The 16,638-nt window shown below is 51.0% G+C and overlaps 2 protein-coding genes across 4 annotated transcripts; one reads left to right on the top strand and one right to left on the bottom strand.

Moving 5' to 3' along the window:
- Positions 1-125: 125 nt before the first annotated feature.
- On the top strand, positions 126-10,527 carry kiaa0319 (KIAA0319 ortholog). Of its 3 annotated transcripts, none has more exons than XM_040030947.1 (16): positions 126-845; positions 1,704-1,761; positions 3,022-3,669; positions 3,748-3,835; positions 4,033-4,131; positions 4,495-4,626; positions 4,708-4,867; positions 4,943-5,091; positions 5,196-5,347; positions 5,507-5,645; positions 5,730-5,889; positions 5,965-6,101; positions 6,191-6,313; positions 7,314-7,404; positions 7,480-7,571; positions 8,042-10,527. In XM_040030947.1, the coding sequence occupies exons 6-16, from the start codon at positions 4,506-4,508 to the stop codon at positions 8,197-8,199; spliced, it is 1,482 nt and encodes a 493-aa protein (XP_039886881.1). In that variant the 5' UTR covers positions 126-845; positions 1,704-1,761; positions 3,022-3,669; positions 3,748-3,835; positions 4,033-4,131; positions 4,495-4,505; the 3' UTR covers positions 8,200-10,527. The 3 variants fall into 3 exon arrangements, with proteins under 3 accessions (XP_039886881.1, XP_039886882.1, XP_039886880.1); XM_040030948.1 differs by adding an exon at positions 7,765-7,843 and having other exon boundaries at positions 5,507-5,889; positions 8,042-8,157; XM_040030946.1 differs by having other exon boundaries at positions 5,507-5,889.
- On the bottom strand, positions 8,644-15,451 carry aldh5a1 (aldehyde dehydrogenase 5 family, member A1 (succinate-semialdehyde dehydrogenase)). The gene is made up of 10 exons (XM_040030949.1): positions 14,766-15,451; positions 12,197-12,280; positions 11,583-11,753; positions 11,336-11,452; positions 11,087-11,230; positions 10,834-10,977; positions 10,599-10,757; positions 9,946-10,109; positions 9,771-9,829; positions 8,644-9,577 (listed from the first exon to the last, which is right to left on the bottom strand). The coding sequence occupies exons 1-10, from the start codon at positions 15,054-15,056 to the stop codon at positions 9,366-9,368; spliced, it is 1,545 nt and encodes a 514-aa protein (XP_039886883.1). The 5' UTR covers positions 15,057-15,451; the 3' UTR covers positions 8,644-9,365.
- Between the last annotated feature and the right edge of the window lie 1,187 nt (positions 15,452-16,638).

Here is a 16,638-nt window from a genome sequence, read left to right as displayed (position 1 = left end):
AAATTTATGATTATTTTGGTGTGATATTTCACAGCTGGTGCGGGCTGCTGGACTTCGACCGTTGTGAAGCTTCCACGTTAGCATTTTAGCGAATCTCTCTTTGAACTGGAGCTCCGACGTCCGTAACCTCACAGCATCGTCACATGACGTTATTAAAAATAGTCAAAAGCTCAGAGTGCAGGTGAAGCTAGCGGATGGAGCCGCCGCCTGTCAGTCAAAGAGGCCACGCCCCAAATGCCTTCAGCCTTAATACAATTTAAGAATAGAACAGAATAGAATTTATTTTATTTTTATTGTCATTTTGCTCCACGCCAACTGTGCAGGAATAAATAACACACAGGAGAGAAAATAAAGGCACACAATGGAGGGCAAAGAGCAAATTAATGCAGTTCGTTTAATCCGCAACGGAACTCGCACATTATTCCCGACAAAATAAAAGCATAGTTGGGTTTTGAAATTTCCAGTAAAGGACAAAACTTTTCAAACAAAGATAAATGTGTTAAAATTGCGTTACATGAAGCAGATATCCATAAAAAAACGTCCAGTGTATGCTCGCTCCCTGTTCATTTCCCCTGACATGGTGCTGATATAACGGTTTCATTTCAAACACTAGGATTTGTAGGCTTTATTTTGAAAGGTATGACCGGATGTGTATGCGTGTGATTTTCTCGGACTGTACGGCGCTCGTGCTTTCTCAGCATCGCAGTGTGAGCAGGTAAATCTTTGTGGTTGAACCCCCACCGCTGAGTCCAGTATGAGGCCCGCGGGGCTGACGGGGTCCGGCCGGGAGGAGCACTGAGGAGCCGAGAGGCCTGCTGGGAGGCCCGGAGCGCCGCAGGAGTCAGGTGCGTTACATCCAGGTTAATAACCCGCGCGCCGTTTGCGGGTTCCATAATAAAAACCCGCAAACGGCGCGAGGACGGTGTAATCGGTGAAACGTGCGAACACTGAGACGTCTGCTTTTGTCTTGGAGCTGTAAATGTTAAAAACGGCGACCTGCGACGGCAGGTGTTGGATTCTCGTCGTAATCTGCGCTGTTAGCCTTCATCATGCAGAACTACATTTAAAAATCTGCAAAATTAAAGATTTTTATTCAGCAGAACAAAAAAATCAGATGACTAACGTGAATTCAGTTTTCTTTCACTACGTGCTGTGATTCGGCTCGTTTATAAGTGGTGGTGCTTTTTTCCTGCCTCGTCCTGTTTATCAGGTTTCCCTCAAACGGCCTCACGGAGTTTGATTTTTTAGCGCAAGGTTTCGGGTTTACTGGCCTAAACCTTTGCCGAATTAAAGGATGACTAATTTGGGCCCTTCAATTTTTATGAATGAAGCTTAATCTTTTATGAATATTTACTTATAAATAATGAAATATAAACTAGTAATTTTCTGAATGGTACCCTGAGGAGCGTGGAACAGCCAGAGCGATGCCTGGGATGTGATTTTTGCGCTTTTAGCTCCTGATAAACAAGCACGTGTTTGCTTCATGGGGAGATTTTTTTAATATCAAATTAGGTTTTTTGGCCTCGCGGGGCCGAAGCTTTGTTTTCAGTGACAGCGTGGCTGCTTCGTGCTGCTGGGCGGGGCTCCAGGTAGCGCTGTCCACCGTGACGGTGCTGAAACCGTGCAGGGAGGACCACGTCACTGCTGTCAGGTGTGTGAGGAGCAGCGATGATTTTTTAACCTGCTGTGATCGATCGTTTCAGGCTGACGGACCAACCATGTGGGAAAACATGCTTCTGCTACTGATCCACGCGGTGGAAGGTAAAACCATTTAGAAATGTGGACGTGTCAAAAATGTCAGCATGGATTAAAACGTGTCATACCCAGGACTGTTTAACCTGTTTAAAATGTATTCCACTACAGATTACAGATTACATGCCCCAAAATGTATTTTGTAACTTATTCCGTTACGTTACTCAATGACAGTAATGTATTCTAAATACTTTGGATTACTTAATATATTATCATGCTTTTTACAACTACATGAATGTCCTATTGCTGTGTGATTTATTACTATTACTGAAGGTTACTCTCCACACCAACACAACCAGATGTTTAAATCTTAATATAAATGAGTAACAGTAGGTGGACATTGGGTAAGGCTGCACTTTTTGCAGTGATCTCGTATATAAAACAGGTCCGCGGCTCCGAACCATAGTAAAGGGACCTCTGACTAATACATCGGGTTCGTGTTGGCTCGTAGCTGAAAACTAGCTTTACTTTGCTAGCAAGAGACAGAGAGAGGCGTTGAAAGGCTGCTGCAACAGAGCTTATTGTTTCAGAGGAAAACAGGAACACAGCGTACAGTCGAGTCTTAACAGCTTACTTACAGCTGGGCTCGTCAGGCTCTCTGTTTGGCTGCAGGTTATTATTATATTTACATGCTTAGAGCTTCTTAATGCGTGTTTGGTTTGGGTTTCCATCGGCGTGGAAACCAAAAACAGAGCGGGCATAGCCGAACATATGAAACAGGAAAATACCGCCGTGTAATCCATTTATTTCAACAAAGTAACTGTATTCTGAATACCACCTTTTTAAACGGTAACTGTAACGGAATACAGTTACTCATATTCTGTATTTTAAATACGTAACGGCGGTACATGTACTCCGTTACTCACCAACACTGTGTTTAACACACTTTAATCCATTTATTTGAACTGAAATGTTGAACTTGCCAGCCTGTAATCTTATTCTGGTGATGGAGGAAAACTAAAGGATCAATTATAAGTGTGCAGCAAAGACACAAAGAGAAGGGCAGCAGGCTCCGTGGTGTTTCCCCTCAGACGATCAGACTTTTAAAGAAGCTGACTTCATCTTAATCTGTGAGGGCGGAGCATCATTTATGGTAGCTTATGCAGTGCAGTGACGCTGAGCTGCCTTTAAACTGCCCTTTGCAGTATAAAGCTCAGACGTCTGCAGGCTGCGGGTGTCTCTGCAGCGAGCGGACGCCCGCAGTTCATCAGGAAAAATGTAAAGCTGTCTCTCTTCGCATGCATCTTATTAAACCCGTTTCTCTTGCAGCTGCAGTGGCATCTCAGTGCTGGCAGGGGGCGACCTTCTCCGAGGCCGTGGTGTCTCCCGTGGTCGAGAGCAGCGGTATTCTGCGGGTGCCCAGCGTGTCGTCCCTGCCGCAGTGCGTGGCGGCGTGCTGCGACCTGCCCGGCTACGACTTGGCGTGGCTGTTCGAGGGCCGCTGCTACGTGCTGAGCTGCCAGCAGAGGGAGAACTGCCAGCCCCGGCAGACGCCTGGCGCCGACTCGTTCCTCGCCTTCCTGCGACGCCCGTCCCCGCAGACGCTGGTGCTTCAGTCCCTGGTGAGGGGGGAGCCGTACGGCGGGCGCTGGAGGCCCCTCTCACGCTCGTCTGAGGCGCCCGGCGACTTGGAGGCCCTGAAAGATCTCTCCCTGTTCGACACGCCACATCGAGGCTTCCCGGACCCCGGGATGCTGGATGTCGAGTACTCAGAGGACAGCCAGGAGGAGAGGGGTGGAGCCAGCCCAGAACAGGAGACCAATCAGCCACCTTTGAAAGGGGGGGGGCAGCTTCAATCAATCAGAGGCTGAGGATGGTCCAGAGAGGAGGCCGACAGAGAGCAGCGCGGCCCCGGGCGTGCGCCAGGGAGAGGAGGGTGGGGCCAAGAGACCGACGGAGGTGGCGCCACAGGAATCAGTGAGTTCAGAGCGTGAGCTCATATGATAACTGTCTCCATGGAGACCAGTCTGCAGCCTGTCATTGTTCTCCCTACAGACGCAGAGCAGCTCCACCTCTCCACCCCTGACACCCGAGACCAGCTCAGAGCCAGCCCACACCTCCAGCAGCCCCACAGCAAACCCAGGTAAGCACCTCCGTCAGGTCAGGTCAGGTCAGGTCAGGTCAGCACACCTCCGTCAGGTCAGGTCAGCACACCTCCGTCAGGTTGCAGGTTCACTCCAGTTCATTGTTTTAAAGATAAACTTTAGCAAACGTGTCTGAAGAGCCTCACAGGTCCTGTCCCTCTGACCAGTGGAGCAGTAACTTGTCCTCCACATGCAGCTCCACCCCTGCTGGTGTCTCTTGGAAACCCCGTAGAGGCGACCACAGTGAAACCCGCCACTCCAGCTGCTCCTGAACCTACCAGCAGACCCACGTCAGGTGAGTTTATGACTAAAAAATGTTTGTTTAGATCAACATTTGATCTTTTTTAATATTTTTATTTAGTCTTTTTTAAGGAAAAACAGGTTATTGAGTTCATGTCAGGCAGAGGAGTCGCCCCCTGCTGGTCACTGTAGATGGTTCATGTTAAACCAGAGACTGTCGCGGCGTGTAGGAGTGTAGTTACTGCCCGGGAGAAACTTTGTGGTGGTTGGAGGTGACTCATTTTAGTAAGTGGGTGGTGTTCACCTGAGACAGTGTGAAGGTCAAAGTTCAGTTTAAAGACAAACAGGTGACCTCAGAGAGACCAGGTGAGGAAGCAGGTAAATGAAAGGAAGAATTTAACCTTAATTTCTCGCACAGACGCTGTGAAGATGCTTCAGTCTGCAGCCGGAACTCCACCTTCCACCACCCACCTGACTGTGACCTCTGACCTTACTACCCCGACCTTGTCAGCAGCCAGCTTTAACCCTACGACGGCGACTGAGTCAGCAGGTAAACTCGACGGGTTTAATGCTTTCTGTGGCTTCACACCGACTTCACGCCGTCTCTTTAAACCTCCTCTCGCTTTTCCAGCTTCAGCGTCGGTGTCACAGGTTGGAGGGTCAAACCGCGGTCCGGTGGCCGTCGTGGGCCCCGACAGGAGCCTGTCTCTCCCGGTGAGCAGCTTGCTGCTCAACGGCAGCGGCAGCAGTGACGACAGCGGCATCGTCAGCTACCGCTGGGAGGCGGTCAGGTAAGTCTGGAGCCTTTTTTCATGTTTCTGTGACTGAAAGATCAAATTTGTTCGGTCGGGTTTCGTGTTTTCCAGCGGGCCTCCCGGGCTGAGGCTGGACGACGCAGATCAGCCCGTCGCCACAGCCTCGGGGGTTCGGGCGGGGCGCTACACCTTCAGACTGACTGTCTCTGACCAGGAGGGGGCGACAGACAGCGCCTCGCTGACCGTCAAAGTCCCAGAAGGTGAGCGACTCTGTGTTATTCGTGGAAGGCGGAGCTCTTCCTGTCAGACTCGTTTAAATCACAAACACGCTAATCTAAGGTCGTCTGCTTCCTCCAAACTCCAGCCGGTAGTTTTCTTCCGGTCGCCCACGCCAGCGGCAGCCACTCGCTCACTCTGCCCAACAACTCTCTGGTCCTCAGAGGTTCGGTGACCAACGCCGATCAGACCGCGGTGCACTTCCTGTGGACCCGGGACAGCCAGAGTCCTGCTGCCGGGGTGAGTTCCGACCGGCGCTGTGACGCTTCAAATCAAACTTTATTAACGAGCGCAGGTGACCCGCGGGAAACTAAACTTCAGTTTAAATCAGTGGCGGCTCATCGACCTCACACTGTGTGTGTGTGTGACGGAGTGACCTTTGACCTTTGCTGGTTCCAGGACGTACTGTACGGCTCAGATACTCAGCCCTCGCTCTACCTCGCCAACCTGGTCGAAGGCACCTACCTGTTCCAGCTGAAGGTGACCAACGCGCAGGGGCGCTCCGGCTCCGCCACGGCCACTGTGGAGGTGCGACCAGGTGAGGCTGGAAGCTCGCCGTTCGTCCCGTTTTGTGTTACGCAGGCTTGCGCTGACATAGATGTGTTGTCCCACGTGTCTGCAGAGCCCGGCGGCGGCGAGCAGGTGGAGCTGGAGATGCTGGTGTCGGTGTCTCAGGTGAGCGTGGCTCAGAGAGACACGGTGGTCCGACAGCTCGCCGCTCTGATCCACGTCCTTGACAGCGACCTCCACGTGCGAGCGCTGCAGGGACACTCCCACATCAGGTACCTGCACGCACCGCGGACTTGCCCCTCCATGTGCCGGCTCGCCATAACCTGTGATGTTTTCTCTGCTTGCAGCACTGTGTTGCGGTTCTCCGTGCACGGCGCCTCGGGGCCCCTCTCTGCCTCCCGATTGGTCGGCGTGCTGCGCAGCCAGCTGCTCTTCGAGAAAAGCGACTATCTGCTGTTCAGAGTCCTGAGGGTGGACACCGTCTGTGAGTCCAGCCGGGGCACGGCTCACCTGTGACATCTCAGAAAGGGGCGGGGCGTTTGTCTGGGTTTAACACGCTCGTTTTTCCCTCAGTGTGTCTGCTCAGCTGTTCGGGGCGTGGTCAGTGCGATCCAATCACCAAGCAGTGTGCCTGCGACCCCTTCTGGACCGAGAACCTGATTCGTCGTTACCTTGGCGACGGAGAGAGCAACTGCGGTAAAGTATCTTCGGTCACGGCAGCGGGTCATTCCTCACGTGACAGCGAGAAACGACAGAAAACTTTATTTACAAACTCGTTCACAACGAATCCTTCAGTCGTTTCTGTTTAAACAACTTTCACACAAACTTGTGACGTTTGTCCCTCGACTGCTTCGTTCGTCTGCAGCAGCAAGTTGAACAGGATGTGAAACAAAGTTCAGTCTTAAAGTCCAGAAACTTGTGAATGGAGATGAAACATCATGTAGTGAGTTTCATACTTTTCTGTCTTACTGGCTGCAGTCAGCCCGTTTCTGACTGCAGAGCTGGGGCGGGGCCTGTGAGCAGCGTCCCCAATCACGCCTCGCTGGCTTAAAACAGAAAGAACTGGGTCCTGTTGTTGTTGTTGTGGCCAAAATGCTGCAGCTGCGCGTGTAAGGCGACAGCCGCACAGCGGTGCTGCAACCCGGGACTGGGGCGTGACAGACCCGCCCACGTGTTCGCACTTTTCACGACACTTCTTTAATGCGGCTGTCGACTTACACGCGCAGCTGCAGCTTTGCAGCAGATGCGCGTGTTATTAATGTAACTGCAGCGAATTTCTTTGTTCCGCTGTGAAAGCGATGCTGATGTTAAACATGAGCGCCGCGGGACTTTTCTGCCTGGTAACTGTGCGCCACACCCTGTGTTAGTGTCGTCACCTTTATTTATAAAACACTTTAAAACAACCCCAGCTGAGTGCTGTACATTGGAACTATAGAATAAAATTAGATATCAATAAAAGCCAAATAAAAGAAAGTAAACGAGGCCGACAGCAGCAGAGACTAATGCAGGAACCAGATTTGATGGTAAGCTGGTCTCTGAGTGCACGGAGGGGGAGAGCTCTTTATTCAAACTGGCCTCCAAACGAGCAGTGAAGCCTGTGCACACACCTGTAAATGTACCTGTACGCATCACGCAGCACACATTCAGGTGAAGCTCCGCACGAGGCGCTGACCTGTCGGCTGTGCTCCTCTGACAGAGTGGAGGGTCCTGTACGTCATCCTGACCAGCTTCGTGCTCGTCGTCCTCATCCTGTCGCTCGGCTGGACGTTCATCTGCTGCTGTAAGAGGTGAGGACGCCGCTGCAGGTGATAGACTGATCCCAGGTGTGCTTCTGTGCGTGAACTGGTCTCTGCTGCTTTCAGGAGACGACAGACCAAAGCGAGGAAGAAAACCAAATACACCATCTTGGACAACATGGACGAGCAGGAGAGGGTGGAGCTCCGCCCCAAATTCAGTGAGTCACATTGCCATAGTCCGCCTGCGGAGGCTGTCGGGGTCGGTCTGCGGCGGCGTTCTTGTTGGTTCATGAAGTCGTTTCACTGCGGCTCAGTTAGTCGTCACCTTGGAGGCGGTCCTGCGGGGTCGCTGATTCACTCTGCAGCTATCACGTGACCAGGGTGTGGTTCATCGCTCTTGTCCTTTCCCAGGTGATCCATGCGTTCTCCTAAAGGACTCCCACCTTGGGTCATGTGACTGAGCTCAGCTCAGCGACCTTCGGGACCTCAGGTAAGAGCAGAGTCGTCTTCATGAACCAAAGCGAAGCCGCTTCCTTCTTTTAAAGCGCCTGACTGTTCCCACGTTCCTGGGAATGTCCCGCTGTTCTTTAGAGCAGACGTTTCCCCGGAGCGGCGGGAGGTCGTCCTCCATCTTTATTCAATAACTGAGACTTAAACCATGACCCCCGCTGACCTTTCCCCTGTGCAGGTATCAAGCACCGCAGCACGGAGCACAACTCCAGCCTCATGATGTCCGAGTCGGAGCTGGACAGCGACCAGGACACCATCTTCAGCCGCGACCGGCCGGTCCGCAGCAGGAACCGCATCAGCACCATGGCTGCCCGCAACGGCGACGCCTTCGGATGACGGGGCGGCCGACCTCTCGCAGACGCAGAATGGTGCATTCTGGGACGTGTATGAGGGACCACATTACCCAGTTTTCAAGAGAATGCTAACATGTCCCATTTCAAAGGACGCGAGGAACTCGAGACCTGGAGGACGGACGCGCGTCTGCTCGGACAGATAAGAGGAAGAGCAAAAGGGCGGGACACATCAGGCATCGCACCACCGCCACGTGCCCGATTCACAGCTGTGAGCTCGTTAGCTAACAGAGCGCTCACCAGGAAACACGGCAGAGTCAGCTGACGACGGCGTCCGATCACACGGTCGTGGTTCGTTTGAGCCCGGGTCACAGACGCCGTCCGCCGGGTTAAACTTCATCAACGTTTGTTGGCTAACGAGAAGCAGCGTGTGAATCAGAGACGAAGGATGTGAGCCGACACCTCCGACATAAACACACCAACACAGAAGTAACACAAACTCGTCTTTAATGTGGTCAGAATACAAAACGCACACATGAACTTTGACCCCATCAGCTAAAGTTAGAGACAAACATCCAGGTATTAAACTGCTACAGACTTCATTAAACTGCTACGAGAACGTTTCACATGTAGACGAGCCGAGTCGACAGGTTTGCACCCGTTCGTGTTTTCATGGCTCGATGCGGCGCCGGCTGTCGCTCTGTCGGCTTCGTTTCCAAAGGCGTGTCGCTCATCACGTACAATTTCTTTAGGAATGAATCAAGTTTCACGATTCAGGAGGATTCATGCGAGTTGGAAGCTTTATGGACACTCGCTGCGCCACGGGTGAAGCAGAAAATAATTTTTAAAAACAAGTTTCATCACAATGTGGCGGTTTGTTAGCCCCTCCCCTTCAGTTTACAATCCCTTAACGCTGATAGCCAATCACAGCAGACAGGGCAGATAAACGGACTGAGTAGCACCTCCTACTGGTGTGAGTTTGGGCAGTTCAACCAGTCTGAGACGGGTTCAGATAAGTTTAAGCTTCGTGCTGGTGCCGAGTGTGTGAGTGTAGAAGCGACAGCTGATTCAAAATGTGATTTACAAAGTCCGGGGTTGGACGTTTTTGATCCTGCATGAACTCAAACTTTATTGAAGGAGTTATCACGTGTTAATAAAAGAATCAGACCACCTCCACCGAGTCACAGCTTTTGTACCGCCTCCTCTTCCTCCTCACGGTTTGAGGCCTCCAAAGCACACGTACTTCACTTCCAGGTACTCGTCGACGCCGTACTTGGAGCCCTCGCGGCCCATGCCGGATTCCTTCACCCCACCAAACGTGGCCTCTGCCGTGGACAGCAGCCCCTCATTGACGCCGACCATCCCCACCTCCAACGCCTCCGCCACCCGCCAGATCTGACTCACATCCTGTGAGTAAAAGTAACCTGAGAACAAAGGAGGGGGTTAGAACTATGAGGCGCCGCCACGTGAACCTTTCTTCTACAGGGTCAGACGTTAAAGTCTAATTTACAGCTCTGAGTCCTGCTCTCAGAAACCGACACGTCTGCGACGACGCATGAACAGCCCGCGATCTGCAGTCTAGGAACCAATCGGCTGCATGCACGCAGGTGGACTCACCTGCCAGCCCGACGCTGGTCGCGTTAGCAATAGCCAGAGCCTCCTCCTCCGTGTTAAACCTGCAGATCAGACACAGGCGAGCTCAGACGGCTTCACGATGAACAAGAATCTGCGTCTAGCCGGGATTAAACCCGCAGATCAACAAATCCCGTCTCGATCATCTGTCTGGACTCACCTGATGACGGGCACGAGCGGCCCGAAGGTTTCCTCCTTCGTGCACAGCATGTCGGCGGTGACGTCGGCCAGCAGAGTCGGCTCCATGAAGGAGCCATCGAGGCGCTTCCCGCCTTTTACCACCTTCGCCCCGCGGGACACGGCGTCCGAAATCTGATGTAGCACCTGGGAGGCAGAGACAGCGTTCAGCGGCGTGCTGGTGCGGTCTTTAAACAAACTTCAGTCATTTATCGTCGGCAGTAATGTGGTGTCATGTAATTAATATATCCTTAGTATCCTTATTTTATTGTTTTATGTATTTTAATAATGAAGGTTTGTAGACTCACAAACTAAGCACTCAGCCAGGCTGAAAACAGGAAGTGTAGAGCTGTACAGCATGTTAATAAATACAGGAAGCCAGACAGAAAAGAGGAAGTTTGCCATATAACAATGTTTGTATTGAAACTGTGACGTGTAAAGTACCAAAATAACACCTATATGAGACACAGGTTATGATTCTAACGTTAGAGATGCTGCAACTGGCGTCTGGGCTGTGCAGGCGTCTCTGCAGAAGATGATTGAATAAAAGAAATAAATGTTCTAACGCTGAGTCGGTTTTCTCTGTTCTGTCACGGGGACGAAACAATCGGGGTTAATAGTGGAAACGGCGTTTACCTTCTCTGCGGCGCGGGTGTTGATGAGCGGCCCCTGCGTGGTGTCGGGCTCCGAGCCGTGACCCAGACGCAGCTCGGCATCCATCGCTCGCCCCAACTTTTCCACGAAGCGGTCGTAGACGGCGCTCTGGACCAGAAACCGGTTCGAGCACACGCACGTCTGCAGGAAGAAGAAGCGTCAGTGTGCACAATGGTGGCGTTCACCTGTGGAACAGGTCAGCAGGAGATACCCTCACCTGGCCTGAGTTCCTGAACTTGGATGCCATGGCTCCGCCCACCGCTTTGTCAAGGTCTGCGCTGTCAAACACAATGAAGGGGGCGTGGCCACCCAGTTCCATGGATACCTTCTTCACGGTGTCAGCGGCCATTTTCAGCAACACCTGAAACCGAAGTTTTATTTAAAGAAGAGTTTCTGCTTTTTATGTGGATCTTACCCGCAGCCAGCAGGCGGTGCTGCGGGCGGCGCTGCGGGTGGCGCTGCACTCTGACCTTCCCGGTCGCCGTGGATCCAGTGAAGGAGATTTTAGCCACCAGAGGGTCTGTGCAGAGGACCTGCCCGACCGAGGGCGTCGACTCTCTGGAGCACGGAACCACATTGACCACCCCTGCCGGGATCCCCGCCTGCTCCGCCAGCTGAGGGGGAAAAAAAACACGCCAAAACACAGGAAGTGACTCAACAATGTGTGTCCCACGAGGAAACAATGTGCCGACCCCTATCCAGATGTTTGACGTACTCACCTCTGCCAGAGCGAGAGCCGACAGCGGTGTGTCCTCAGCTGGTTTAACCACCACCGTGCAGCCGGCAGCCAGCGCGGCGCCGACCTTCCTGGTGATCATGGCGCTGGGGAAGTTCCACTGGAAACAACCAAAAGCAAATTCTTTGCGGGACGTCATGTGATGGATTCATTAGGGGTGGGTTTGATTATCGATTAAAATCGATTCTAGCTTGGATAACGTGATATCAATTCATTAACGAGCTGCTCACCGGTGTGATGATGGAGGCCACGCCCACCGGCTGCTTCAGGAGGAGGAGCTTTCTGTCTTTGGCTGGAGATGGCACAATGTCACCGTAGACTCGCCGCGCCTCCTCAGAAAACCACTCGAGGAAGGAGGCGGAGTACGAGATCTCCCCGAGAGACTCGCGCATCGGTTTACCCTGCAACACACACACGCAGACGCAGAGACACACACGCAGAGACACGCAGACGCAGAGACACACACGCACGCAGAGACACGCAGACACAGAGACACACAGACACGCACGCAGACGCAGAGACACACAGACACAGAGACACACAGACACAGAGACACACAGAGACGCACGCAGACGCAGAGACACGCACGCAGAGACACGCACGCAGAGACACGCACGCAGAGACACGCAGACGCAGAGACACGCAGAGACGCGCAGCAGGATGAAGATGAGTGTTTGTTACAATAAACACTTTTACAAAAACTTCTTGAGGTTTTCTTATTTCGTCAAACAAACATTTTAAAGTAGTATTTATTTGAAAAGTACTACAGTACAAGTACTCACTCGTTGCTGACATGTACTGCATGTTCAGGTGTCCTACAGGTGAGTTCATGTGTCATACTCACACATTCAAACGTGATCAGCTGGGCGAGCTCATCTTTGTGCAGCGTCAGCAGCTCGAACCATTTCCTTAGCAGGACGCTCCTCTCCTGCAGGACGACCAATCAGAGCACAGCACGGGTCACCTGCACGCCTTCATCGTCACATTTAACCGTTCGCACCTGTCCCCCGCCAACATGCTTCACATTGATGGAGACTCGGAGAGAGAACTTTAGTTTCATCAACAATACACAAACAATTCTCTCATTTACAAAAAATCTATATAAACTTGAGTGAAGGACCAGAGTGAGGACACATCCCGTCCTGAGTTTGCTCCTGTAGATTTCCGTCCCTGCTTGTTGGTTCATCCTTCAGCGGGTCACCTCCTGTGTTGGTGACTGTATGGAGGTGGAGCTCAGTCACCCTGCTGACCTCTAACAAAGCCGGACTTTGTGTCTGAGGCTGCGAGCGTTTAAACATTTAACCTAGCTCAGCAGCATCCACACACTGACTGCTGACGCCTCACAGCAGATAACCAGAGATGGGCAGTAACACGTTACTGTAATCCGATTACTTTTTTCAAGTAACGAGTAAAGTAAGGGATTACTATTGCAAAAACGGTAATTAGATTACCGTTACTTTCACGTAGGAACGCTGCGTTACTAAAACCGTGATTTTTTGCGAGAATGTCTCATGACAGTGACATAAGCGAGTGCGCCGTTAGTGACAACAGCTGTGTGCAGATCAACAATGGATCATATATCGAGTGCGGGGGAGAGTATGAGCGTGCAGCGTTTAAAGCGTGGAAGTACTGACCTTACTTTGAGTTTGATTCCATAAAAAGTGATAAAAACATTAGTGTCCGCTGTGCGTGGGAAGAAAACTTCTTTTTACAGCAAAAAAACCCCTAAACTTCCAAACAAGCACCGAGTAGCTACGACGTAATGGGAAACTCACAGAGAAACTGACCGCGGCACACCTGCACCAGGGTAAACCTCCGCCTATCCTAGTCCTGCTTTACAGGTGAAAATAGAGCAACAGGACCGCTGAGTCTGTGACTTTATTTATTTTCTGCTGTGTTTTACTTGCATCTTGAACTGAGTGTAAACACAAAAAATATTTTATTTTATGTGCTGGAATGTGCAGAAAATAGGTTTAAATGTTAAACTAATTTATTCAACTCAGAGAATGTTGCAGATAATTAAATGTTTGCTTACAAGTTTTAAAAAGAGACTTTTCCATGTGATTACATTTTATATGATGGATTATGCAGAAAAAGTAGAATTGGGCTGAAAGATCTATCGCTTTATCACCTACTCAGGTTGTAAATAGTGTTTTTAAAAAGCAACTAAGTAATAATAATAATAATAATAATAATAATAATAATAATAATAATAATAATAATGGATTGGATTTATATAGCGCTTTTCAAGGCACCCAAAGCGCTTTACAATGCCACTATTCAGTCACTCTCACATTCACACACTGGTGGAGGCAGCTACGGTTGTAGCCACAGCTGCCCTGGGGCAGACTGACAGAGGCGAGGCTGCCATATCGCGCCATCGGCCCCTCTGGCCAACACCAGTAGGGTAAAGTGTCTTGCTCAAGGACACAATGACCAGGACAGGGAGCCCGGGGGATCAAACCAGCAACCTTCCAGTTACAGATGCGCTTCCCACCCCCTGAGCCACAGTCGCCCCAAGTAACTAACTAAGTAATGAATTACTTTTGAAAATAAGTAATCAGTAAAGTAACGGGATTACTTTTTGGGGGAAGTAATCAGTAATTAGTTACTGATTACTTTTTTCAAGTAACTTGACCAACACTGGCAGATACCTGCATTAAACACCTGCTGTCCACCAAACTCCGTTCAAATACGGCGTAATTGTAGAGTGTGCTGTCAGCGGGGAAACCGCGTCTCCTGACTGCAGCTTTGTTTTGTGACTGTTTAAGGGGCGGTGCTCATCTCGGCTCACGTGTCTGTCTCCTGTCTGCGAGTCATTCTTCACCTTTGATTTGTGCGCATCCGGTCCGAGTGGCGCGGCAGCAGGAAGACACTTGTTAAAGTTTGGGTTTAGTCTAAAAACGGATTTCTGTGAATTATGAGTTAACCGAATAAACATTTCCAAACATTTAACGTTTACGAAAGCTGTTTGACGCCATACTCAGTCAATTATTATAATTTAAGGTAAATTTAGGTTTTTAGTGGAGTACGGAGGGCGGAGAAGACCGTGAAAGAAAGTTTTGGATTTGTGTGAAAATCCGTAAATCAGGTGGTTTCTGTGTTAGCCGTATTAAAGTCTGACGTGTGTGTATAACATCTTTGAGATAAACTCCGTCAGTCAATGTCAATCATTTGCGTAAGAGTTCCAGGCTTTGAGTTGACTACGGAGGGCAGAAAGTCCAATTTAAACAGTGAAACCTGCACATATCGTAGTATCCGGTGAAGTTTATGACATCCGAATAAATGTCTGGCTTCTGTCAGTCGGGAAGATGCCAGCGTTGGGTTGTTTCGTTTAATTTTCAGGGCGGAAATGGGACATTAATTTTAAATAGTCGGTTTTTAAAGTGGAGTTCTGTGAGAGCGCAGCCTACCTTGGCCGTGTACTGCTTCCAGGAGTGAAACGCTTTGTACGCAGCGTCCACCGCCTGCTTGGCCTCCGCGGGGCCGCAGTCCGACACCCGGGCTATCTCCTGCCCGGTGGCCGGATCTAGGACGGGGAACACCGAGGCAGCGGAGATCCAGCGGCCGTCCACGTAGCCCTGCGTCCGGAGGAGCGGAGCGGAGACATCCAGGCTGTAGCTTCTGTGCATGGCGGCGGGCAGGCCGGGGAGGAGCTGCCGGAGGAAGCAGCGGGTCTTCAGCACGCAGACAGCAGCGGACATACCGGGGGGTGTGCAGCCGGGGAGCCGGACTCTATGCTGGATGTTTGATCCGTTCGTTCGCGCAGGTCTGCAGCTGGAGCCTCCCGCGGCTTTCCGTCGGTTTCAACCGGTGCGACAGTCACGTGACTCCGTTCAAACGCAGTGAGCCTTCCGCCCGGAGCCAGTGTTGCCAACTTAGCGACCTTGTCGCTATATTTAGGGAGTTTTCAGGCCCCTTAGCGACTTTTTTCCTAAAAAGCGACTAGCGACAAATCTGGCGACTTTTTCTGGTATTATTGGAGACTTATTTATGACGACTTTTTGACGTGAAAACGCGGATCGCTCTTATGCTGGACAGACACTGTGCGATTTTTTTCAGTCGCGCGATTCAGCTCCTGCTCAAACTGTACGGTTGACTCGCAGGGGTTAGAAGTTCATAGGTCACGATGCAGGTCTCACACTATACGGCCCGATGCTCTGATGCGACCTGAGTGCTCACACTGTGCGTCCATAACATGAAGGTTATAACAGAAATTCTGTCGCTCGCTCTCTCTGTCTTTCACTCACACAGACACACCACCGCCATCAACTTTGCTAAATTGCTAATGAAAAACATGATCAGGCAGCTGTGATTGAGCAGCAGTGTAGATCCAACTATTTTCATGGTTGTTGTGGTCGTGATCATTTTGTGAGGCCACATCGAAAAGGCTCGGATGAGCTTTCCAAAGTTCTACAAGTTGTGCCTCCATCGCTTGTGTCCAGATCACACGCTGCACTGCCGTGCTGCGCCGTCTTTTTCGCTGACATTTGTGTTTGCGCGTGCGCAGTGTGACAAACTGCGGTGACACCCTCAAGACGGTCGCGAGGATTTCAAACAGGTTTGAAATCCTCGCGACCAAGCGATTGATGATCGGGAGCTGGTCGTGAGGTGTCAATCGCGTCTCGTTACCCCACGTATACTACACGATGCACGACGCACGATGAAGGCCAAAATCGGGCCGATCGCCAAAACGGTCGCACGACTCAATAATCGGCTCAAAATGGGCCAAAAATCGCACAGTGTGAGCCCAGCATTACAGTCAGTGCGGGAGCAGCGGCGTCACTCATGCGCGATTCATTTGCCGTTTGGACGCACAGGTATGAACGTCTCCTGCCCTGATAGCAGCTGGGGGAGGACTGTCCTCCGCCCGTGAGCGCTTTGGCACGGGTGAGGTGCCCACCGCAGCACCGCTGCTTGTTGAGAGTAATGCTGGGCTTACACTGTGCGATTTTTGGCCCATTTTGAGCCGATTTTTGAGTCGTGCGACCGTTTTGGCGATCGGCCCGATTTTGGCCTTCATCGTGCGTCGCACAGTGTCTGCCCAGCATAACGCAGTCAGTTCTTTTACTGTGATGCTGTTTTGTGGATCAAAAGGTTTAAAACTACTTATAAACACACACTCTCACACACACAGTAACTCCACCAGAGTGCCTATCTCGGGTCACTTTTGCCGGTCCAAGCCCGGATAAAGGAGCAGGGTTGGAATTGTGACATTAAAAAACAATAATTGCTAAAAGAAATTTAATTCGTAGTTCTAAATAAACTCTAAATGCATTTAGGACG

This window comes from Simochromis diagramma, unplaced genomic scaffold (assembly GCF_900408965.1).
Source record: "Simochromis diagramma unplaced genomic scaffold, fSimDia1.1 OVJJ01000361.1, whole genome shotgun sequence".
Classification (NCBI taxonomy): Eukaryota; Metazoa; Chordata; class Actinopteri; order Cichliformes; family Cichlidae; genus Simochromis; species Simochromis diagramma.
Note: the sequence above shows the minus strand (reverse complement) of the source record. Positions and strands in the feature narration are given on the sequence as shown.

Coding starts and splice junctions, on each gene's coding strand:
- kiaa0319 (XM_040030946.1), top strand. CDS start 4,506: ATGCTTCAGTCTGCAGCCGGAACTCCACCTTCCACCACCCACCTGACT. Junction 4,868..4,942: donor TACCGCTGGGAGGCGGTCAG/GTAAGTCTGGAG, acceptor CGTGTTTTCCAG/CGGGCCTCCCGGGCTGAGGC. Junction 6,102..6,190: donor CCTGAGGGTGGACACCGTCT/GTGAGTCCAGCC, acceptor TTTTTCCCTCAG/TGTGTCTGCTCAGCTGTTCG.
- aldh5a1 (XM_040030949.1), bottom strand. CDS start 15,056: ATGTCCGCTGCTGTCTGCGTGCTGAAGACCCGCTGCTTCCTCCGGCAG. Junction 11,231..11,335: donor CGGCTCTCGCTCTGGCAGAG/GTGAGTACGTCA, acceptor TTTCCCCCTCAG/CTGGCGGAGCAGGCGGGGAT. Junction 9,578..9,770: donor GACCAGCGTCGGGCTGGCAG/GTGAGTCCACCT, acceptor CTTTGTTCTCAG/GTTACTTTTACTCACAGGAT.